General features: G+C 32.4%; 1 protein-coding gene across 1 annotated transcript; it reads right to left on the bottom strand.

The window, feature by feature from the left end:
* Positions 1 to 120: 120 nt before the first annotated feature.
* LOC140051370 (uncharacterized) lies at positions 121 to 8,179 on the bottom strand. Its single transcript, XM_072096562.1, has 8 exons — positions 7,982 to 8,179; positions 7,123 to 7,266; positions 5,920 to 6,132; positions 4,661 to 5,011; positions 4,180 to 4,284; positions 3,775 to 3,847; positions 3,184 to 3,215; positions 121 to 2,817 (listed from the first exon to the last, which is right to left on the bottom strand). Exons 1-8 carry the CDS (start codon positions 8,088 to 8,090, stop codon positions 2,222 to 2,224), a joined length of 1,623 nt encoding a protein of 540 aa, XP_071952663.1. The 5' UTR covers positions 8,091 to 8,179; the 3' UTR covers positions 121 to 2,221.
* Between the last annotated feature and the right edge of the window lie 1,564 nt (positions 8,180 to 9,743).

Genomic DNA, 9,743 nt, shown 5'->3' with positions numbered 1-9,743 from the left:
CTCTACAAAAAGGAAGTATATGATTACGATTGTTTCCACATGGTTGTCATTAGCGTCTGTTATTGTTTGAGAAAGCAAATATCTGCATTATTCCAACAATCGAAAAATAACCCAGAGATTAAGTTTTGAAACATGTCGACTTCCATCTATTTGCAATTTGATCATTCTTGTCATCCGGTACAAGACAAATAACATGAACAGTATACTTGGGAATTTAGTAATTTGTTATTGCTCATTGTATATATAGTAGTTTGTGCGGTTTGTCTTTTGTCAGAAAGTCTCCTGTGTAACAAATTAGTGATTGACGCATACGTCTTGAAGACTTAATATTGTAGTTCACTTCCTAAATGATAACCATAAAATGTTAATCAGTCAGCTCACATCAGGAACAGTTTCATTAAAACATCATAAGATCTTACAGAGAAATTCGGCCTATTGTCGTATAGTACGGCATCGTGTCTGCAATAACAATAAGCACACAGTGTCGTGTCTGCTATATACAGTGTAGATATAGCATCGAGCTTGCATCGGGGAAAATGTAGCCTACTCGTTAAACCATTTACATAGAAACACAACGCAACACATTACTCGGTACCGTTCACTTTATTCATTCGTTGTGCACAACCGCCTGCCCAGAACTCCCTGTACGTACAAATACCTCGTCTATTTCAACCAACCCACAGGTGGAAAATATGCAAATAAGTCATTGCGTAGACTATAGACGTCACAACACAAACAATAAGAAAATAATCGAAGCAAACAAGGAATTGGGTATTATAAGCTATTAAATTGCATATTCATAAAAGTAATCATAAAATAATATAGTTTACGTTTAGGCGTCGTATGTTACATACCCAATACTAATAGTTTGATATGATCTATTTTTGAGAGCATATTTAGCAATTATTTTTTAACAATATTTTTGTTTTCAAACATTTGATTCATTACAATGCAGTGTGTAGGCTACTCTAAAAAGAAAACTATAATATGATTCTTACTCTATCTTACCTTAGCTTGAGGTTTCGAAGAAAATTAAGAGATTGGACAGGAGGAATGGGAACCTTTAGTACATACAAAACAGAACATTGAAAACAAATACGAGTACTAGAGTTTAAGTATCGACGACGCAAGGACTTTATAAATACAGTAGTCCTTTCATTGTGAGTATAGACTATAGTATTTGCTGTTCAAACCTACGATAGAATTAAGACCGGTCATGTGCTTGTATTTTTGTGAAGTTGTGATAGTGTAGGCCTATTTTAAATCAAATATGTTTATGATGTTATTGTAATTGATAATATTATATTATTAATTGACATTGATTATTAATAATAATAATTTCAACGTATTTATCTTGAGAATAATGCTACTTTTATTAATTATAATACTTTTAAAAGTTGACAGAAACAATATATCAATATTTGTTATGGTATTTATTGGTACAGTATACACATTAAAAATAGTAATTAAAAAATAATGAAAATGATATAATTGTGTAAACTTTACAAATATAATATAAAAAATGTAAAACAATGTGAATAGTAATATAGAGAACATAAGACATAAATAAAATGGGCTTACAGATATAAAATAATAACCGAAATTGTAGTCATACATACATTCCACTCCTTATAACGTTATACAAATATAATGTGTGTATTGTGTAAATATGCAACTAAGGCTATCATACGTGATAACTGAAGACTGGTAAAACTAGAATTCAAACACAAAGTAGCATCTTCATAATCATAATCAAAATTTTGCTTAAACCCTTAAGTCTTATTTGCTGACTGAGCCAAAGAAGAACTAGTAGTATATATCTTCATTAATCAATTCATTCAGGTTTTGGTTTCTATAATAATTTGCGTTGTAAATAATGTTTGACATATTTCGATGTCTATGCCTATACATTTCTACCATATAGCACGCAACAACAAACATTTTATCTTTGTTTAAAGTTGTTAGGTTTCATCATCAACCAACTTTGTTCTGGTGTGTACAATAAAACTTTAACGAGCTTTGTGCATTTCTCACGTTTTCAGTCCACAGAGCCGTTGGCAAGTAGAAAGGATATGGCTATACTTATAGTTAACATACAGTATCTGAATATGTAAATTACTTGTAAAATATGATGCAAGTGTGACATGAAATTATTTGTGAATGGGTGTATACAAGCAAATAACAGTGTCTGTGATAGCAGACATTAATTTATCTGATCATCTCAGTCCTTAATATGCGCGTACTCCTCATTCACGACTCTTCCCTGATCATCCAGTTTTGTGTACCCAGTATCCGTTAATGAAGACATATATCGGTAATCCCTCATGTCTTCATTCTCATCTGCGTTCGTTACTACATCAGAAGTTGCGTAGTATTCGATTTTACTGTCCGTTTTCTTTGGTAAACCTACTAACAGTTTTTTAGGTTGAGCATACAATGGGTCGTTGCTTGCTGTGTGCCTTTGTCCTTTTTCTAGAGATGACTGTCGGGGTGGTGCTACTGGTTTCTTTTCTTTGCACACAACAGTTTTAGCTGGAATAATTGGTACACAATATTCGTCATCTTTGCAGTCAGCAGCAACTGAGGCGTATCCAATTGCTCCTTCCTCTTCAGCATTGGGCTCGCTCCCTGAAGTCCTAACGATTGAAGGTGCTATAGCGCCATTTGGAAGTAATGTCGCTTTATACATGTGCTCTTTTTCTTCTATAATTTGCCTCTCGGATATAAAATTGTATTCTGCTTCCAGGTACTTTTCAACATTTCCTGTGCCATTTGGTAGTTGAATGTGATCTGGTTCGCAATATATCGATATATCACCTAAAACGAAATAGTGTGATTAATGGAAAGTTGTAAGTTATCGATATACCTCCTTGGAAATTTAAACAAACGTTCTCATGTTATTCCATAATACCGTGGCTTTATTACCTCAACCAAAGAGGTTATATTCTTATTTTATGTCTTTAATTTGTGTTTGTGTGTTTGTCTGTTAGCAGTATAACGTCAAAACTAAGATCTCAATTCTGGACCACTGTACCTTTACTATTTCTAGACTAATCTTTACCAAACAATCCATTGAAAGGTATGTAGCTACAAATGATCCTATTCTACACATTCTGATAATATTCCATATAAACACACAATGTTTATGGTATACTTCAATATCTTTAAATAAAATATACTTACCAATTTGCCGCATATGGGATTGATTTGATTTCCTATTTCCAGATATAACAAAAAATATGAATGTTATTCTATATTATACTACCAACATTAAAGTATTTAACAATTATGTTGTATTTTAAATTCAATGAGTAACATGAAATGTAATTTCAGCACAAACATGAGTGACTTTTGAGAAATCAGCAGAAAGGTATACATTTCTGGAATCTTAATATTTTGGGTAACATAAGTCATGTATAATTTTATTTATATGTAAGCCTATGTTACCCGTAACTTTAAAGATCGACATTAAACATGTCCGGAAATCATGACATTGACATGACATGCTTTCACACACCATCCAACAGGAAATACATAATTCGGTTAGGGTAGATTGTGGTTCTAGATGATCATTCGACTTAATATTGGTAAAAAGATAAGCATTTCAGTAAAACGTATAATTGAGCTGGACCAAAATCAAAACGCCATTAAAAAACCATAACAGAATTTTAGTCTAGCCACATAGTTGACAACAACCAGCAAGCCACAGTGCCACTACTAAGACAATGTGGTATAATTTCTTTTTAAAGTACCTGGAAATTACACTATAATTACCTCATGTAAACAGCATAGACAATTATAATCATTATAGCAATACCAATTACGCCACCAATAATTAGGTACATAACTATTTTAAAAGAGAAACAAACAAGATGATTAATAATTATGCTTTACAAACAAAAAAATAAAAAAACATGCAAAGCGAAGTATTAACATTATGTAAGCAGACTTCCATCTGACCTCAATACACATCAAGAAAACTAGATTAGGATTTGAAATAAAATAAAATATTAACACAGCTGGTGTACATTTAGCTTAATTACAGGATGACAATTAAGTCCATATCCACTATAAACAAACTATCTTTATGGATTACCTTTTATGCGCCCGTTCGGACTATACAATTTACTTTAGAAAATGGAGAAGTTTGTGTAATATATGAAAAGAAAAATAACTTACTTATCGGTTTTAAGAAGTGTCCGTTATTGGATGGTGAACTTCCCCATAATGGCGGAAGCGTGGCATCACTAACCTTAGTTTCCTCAAGTATATCTGGCATTAAAGCTAAAAAATAATAATAATACAAAATACAAACATTTTAATACATTTTATTTTCTATTTCATTATTAATAATATTTTTTTTTTCAAATAATATATTTATAAAACTGTTATTTGAATGTCCATGTGTACCGTTTCTAGGAAAGGGTGAAGGTTACATACGTTAGGGAGCTTTGTTGATTAAAAAAAGTAATTCTGCGCGCGCATGCTCGTATTTTTAGAGGATTTGCAGAAAGACATCCTCAAGATCTGGTCGTCGAGTTGTTAAATTACAGCTCCTTATTGTAATTTTCTTATTTCCTTCTTCTTAATATGAAGGTATGTAGGCCCGCATCACAAATAAATAATTCTAATTCCCGAAATAGGCGGATGTGTTACTTACTGGGACCACATTCGTATAGGCTTATCTCTTGATTACTCCCACAATTCTGGGAGGAGTTTCCATTGCATGGAGCAACGCAGTTGTCATCAGATGACTGGCCATACATGTAATACGAAACATTTGTTTGCCCGCAATAACACTCGTTGCGAAATTCAAGTCCAAAATATTTGAATTCATCACAGCAAATGTTGGCACATAGCTCTACTGTCATCAGGCTGTTAACGCATCTGTTAAGACACCCGAATTCATGGCATCTAGGGTCTTTGTTCACATTGCATCCATACCCCTTCAACAAGGGCTCACCACCAAGGTTATCGTTGTAACAACCAATGTATCTGTAACTTTCGCTCTCTGGAAGCACAACAAATAAATATATGTTTTAATAAATAGTGTTATTAACCAAGAGATATAAGAAACAATGTTTAAAATATTATTAAGAAATGTTATAATAAAATTAAGGGTCATCTAATCAATATTTGATTTGACACAACCAACAAATGCTTAGGTTTCGCTGTTGGTAAAGCAATAATTATGTTTATTGAAAATAACAACATAGGCCTACATTTCTACAATGTTTTTTACGTAAGATGTAGGCCTAATTGTATAGTATTTATAATTGTTCCTAAAAAATAGAAGAAATTCCTAAAAACCTTTCAATACTACTTTGTTTCCAAAATATTTTAAATCTCTTGATTGAACACTGTAAGTGGATTAAAATTTATATCTGACTTGCATATAATATAACAACAATAGTTATGTATACAATACACTGGTCGATGACTCATGAGTTGATCTCATTGCGGACAATTGTCCTCATGAAGCAAAAGTATATTAATCTCTAGAATATATTGTGCAATTACAGCTTGAAGAATAAACAAAAATATTTTTGAATTCGTGAGTATGATTCACAGGACATTGAATGTTGAATTAAATGATGTTGTTTAAAAAAATATATATCATCTCAAAGAAAAAAAATTCAAATATTAAAAAAAAAACGACTTAACGTTTCTAGAAGATTAAATAGAGTGATAAAATGTATTACAGCTAAATAATGCAAAAGTATACCGGTATATGATTATAGTTAAATATGCTGCGTATATGAAGCAGATTTCTATGTTAGTTGGTTTATATTGTAAATCTCTGAACCATGGTCAAATGTTTGTTTTGAATAAATTCTCCGATTAAGTAGTTTCATCAAACCTTCTTTACTTCTATATAAACAATATTGAAATGAGTTTCTATTGTATACCATAACTCACCAGCTTTTGAGCATTCAATTCCAGCACGGTAGCATATTGGAGAGCGTGAACCCCACTCAATTGGTCTTTCGCATTCAGCTACCCGATCTTCGTTACCATTACATTGTAGATCAGCCAACCAGATGGGCTCCCCTTGACTTACGTTGACACTATTGTACACTGAGTTACTGTCTCGTCCATATGCTGTGAATACGTACCGAGCTCTACCTAGTCCTAAAGTAAATTTATAGAAGGGTCACAATGACATAGATAGAAATAGCATAACATTAATTTACTAAAATACATCTTCCTCCATTATGGTTTCTTGTCCTAGAAACGATGTCTTGTAGTCAATTTTACCTCTCTGCGACCTGAATAAAAAAGTAAGTGCACGTGCTGGGAGCTGGGACTATTTAAAACATTATTTGATGATGAGGATAGATAGTCTGATTTACTAAAGTTTATTTTCACTCGATTCTCGTACGGTTGTGTGTTAATTTAGACCCCGCAGCATTCTTGCTTATGTATTGAATGAAAGTTATTGTTAGGGTAAAATTTCATTTTTACATTGTGAACAATTTTCATAGTGGAATAAGTTGAGATTTGTGCAAACCAAAGCACACCATAGGCCAGTTGTATATTTACGGTATTATCTGCGGTAACAGTTCGTCATTGTTGACCAGCTTAGAATAATCCACTGCGATTATTGCACCAATAAGCCTACTTAAAGTGTATTATTCATTACTATGCTGATGGTAGAGAATTTCAATAATCATCATCGTCATATTTAGTACAGTAAAATCTTAATTTTATTATTGGAACATATTATAAACAAATTACGATACGGTTATTTATACGTGTCACCAATCCGACATATGTGTATATTTTATTGATGTTTAATGATTTTTTTTTTATTAATATGTATTTTATTGCTTTCATGCATTATATACATTGTGAAAAATATCCAATTCAGTTTTTACTATGATTTTGATTTCAATAATAAATAATACAGACAATACAATATCATCTAAATGATAAAGTGTACGAGTTGTAAGGGCATAATACAAAGGTAATACTGAAAGTAAATATATTTAATTTATAAAAGCCTAATATCTATATATCATTGTTAATTACAATATTTTACATAATGAAGGTATATCAACACATCTATTTAAGAAAGATATAACTAGGACATTTAAATTAACAAGTTAACATTATACTAACCCAACTGTCGGCAAATGACGTCACCGTCGTTCCTATCCCACTGTTGACCACTGCATACTGCTCCCCATTGGCTGTCGTGGTAAACTTGTACAAAGTTATAGTCTGATTCTTCCGGCATTAATCGAACATCTCCTTCAAATTGACCTGTTATAGTTGTAAACATTGTAAACATTGATTTTTAAAAAGATTTTTTTAAAAATGTAATTAATAACGTTTCTCTGCCTTTACCAAAGACTCTGGAATATAAAGAACAAGGCCAATAGCCATAAGTCGCGTGCTAAAAACGCATAGTGATACCGGACCGACAGACAGACCGACAGACCGACCGACCGACATAGTGAACTATAGAGTCGCGTCCAAGCGACTAAAAACGTTGCATTGCATATAAATGTAGGCCTACGAATGAATGGAAGAATGTTAGTGCTGACATTCATGCCACACGACCCTACAATCGGCCCCAGGTAAGAACAACAAGTTGGTCTGGACTTTATGTCCAATAAATATTTTAATTGAAATAAAAACAAAGTAGGCCTATAGATGTAAAATAATGCCTAATAAACGACAATGAAAATGGCCAATATTGAATTGACCAGCCAAGAAGGCTGCGAATATGTTCAACATTTAAGGCCTATAACTCACTTCATCACCAACAAATGTGTGTTTACTACATTTTCATTCACTTTTATTATAAAAGAAAATAAATATATGAAATAATCAACAATTTCGATTAGATAAAACCAGGGAATAGTGCGGACAAACATTGTAATTTCCCTCTTCTCTGGATAAATCCAATTCATTCATTTTGCCTTCCTTTCATATTAAATAAAATATCAACTAACAAAAAAATTGAATTACCTACCACTAATAAATGGAATCAGCATTGTTATAACAATGCAAGTATTTATAGTGCCCATTATAACGTGTATGCCTATCCACTGATGAAATATTTTGGGAAATGCCGAAAACATGCTGTCGTTCAACGTATAACGCGAGTTTAGTGCATTCAGTGTATTTGTGATAGAATAATAATAACTACCAGTAGGAGTACGATCAACGAATTAAGGAAGATATAGTAGGCTGACTACTTTTCGTCACTTTCCTCTCCTTGAAAATAATGTGTATTCAATTCATTGTCTTCAATTGTAACGATATGAGGGCGCAACTCTTCAATGCTTAACTTTCCTATTTCCTGTTTCGGAGTACTTGACCTTGTATTCACTTTTACGTAATGTAATGTCACTTTTCCTTGATTTTAGACTGTCTGTGTCAATACGTTCGAATGTCTCAAAACAGAGTAATGTCTATAATAATAACAAGACCATTGTTAACAACCATACATTTTATTTCAGCCTTAAAATAAATACGTTTCCTGATATCTACTTACTTTTCTTTGGAATGTATAGTTGTAATACAAACACAACTTACTGATCCAATTAAATTCAATTCATTTAAAAATAAAACCCTCTATTTATAAATTTCTGATCCTTGGTTTCTTGATATAAAAATTGGACTATAGAAATATAGGCAATCATGTTGATGGCTCCTTGTATTAATTTAGTGTTGTGTTAGAATTAGTTTTACGGGTCCTACCATGAGTCATGGTAGAGCAGCAATACTCATGTTTTCATATTGATTGATTTCATCTAACGTAGGAGAGGTGCTTTGCTTTGAGCGTTTCAGTTTAACTAATATGTAATCTTGATACTCATATGGCTTCCGCGAAGTAGTTATAGTTCTACCGTTCTGATAATCCTTTCTAAAGATAGATATGACGAGAAATCGTCATTCTGATCGTCTCTTCTAATCTCGTCATCTAAACATTGTAGACAATAATGACGAGATCCATGCTCTCGTCATCTTATCATTACTTTTAAAATGACGCACTGTTAACCCTTTGACAGGGTAATTTACTGTCCCACGAAGCCCGTATATGTACGGGGTCACTGAATTGCACTTTTTGAGAATTTGACCTTTGACCTAGGTAAAAAATGCAATTTATTTAGAAACAGTTCAAGAAATAAAAACAGCATACATTAATTACAATAACTTAAAATGGTAACATTAAATAAGAACTGCTGGGATCAAAAAACGAAGTAAAATATCCACAACTGTATTAACTCTGTGTAGGGAGGAGGAGTACAAACAACTACGTGGCCTACATTTCAATACTCCCAATGTTAAGTTAAGTTAGGTATTATGAGAACGATGGCAATACTAATCATGTAAAATTTTTATTCAGAATCTTGAAAAACGTATATAGGCCTATGATTGAATCAATGCTGTTTGTTCCGCGGTTTTGCGGATCAAATCTTTCGCATCCCATAGATTTTGTTTCCCACTTCTTTTTAAAATAACCTAATATTCTCAAATGTATCCCATAATCCTAAAATTATACTTGTCTGAAATTCAGACAAGCTAAGCGAATGTCACCTCCTAGCTACTTTGCTATCTAAACAACGCAAGAGTTTAGGCCTAATCACGATTACATTATATTTATAAACCTCAACATATTATTGAAACCTTTTGTCTATTTGTTTTAAAAACATAATCTGCATATCGATAGTTTCAATATGAGCATAACAGTTTAGAGTATCACTTTCTGTACACTGCAGCATAGAAAC

The sequence above is a fragment of the Antedon mediterranea genome, chromosome 6, assembly GCF_964355755.1.
Source record: "Antedon mediterranea chromosome 6, ecAntMedi1.1, whole genome shotgun sequence".
Taxonomy (NCBI): Eukaryota; Metazoa; Echinodermata; class Crinoidea; order Comatulida; family Antedonidae; genus Antedon; species Antedon mediterranea.
The sequence above is the reverse complement of the archived record's forward strand: the minus strand, read 5'-3'. Positions and strand labels throughout refer to the sequence as shown.

Excerpts from the sequence above, each read along its gene's own strand:
- LOC140051370 (XM_072096562.1), bottom strand. The coding sequence starts at position 8,090 with ATGTTTTCGGCATTTCCCAAAATATTTCATCAGTGGATAGGCATACAC. Across the intron at positions 6,133-7,122 it reads CGTCATTTGCCGACAGTTGG|GACTAGGTAGAGCTCGGTAC; the intron begins GTTAGTATAATG and ends AATTTACTTTAG. Across the intron at positions 5,012-5,919 it reads AATTGAATGCTCAAAAGCTG|AGAGCGAAAGTTACAGATAC; the intron begins GTGAGTTATGGT and ends TTGTGCTTCCAG.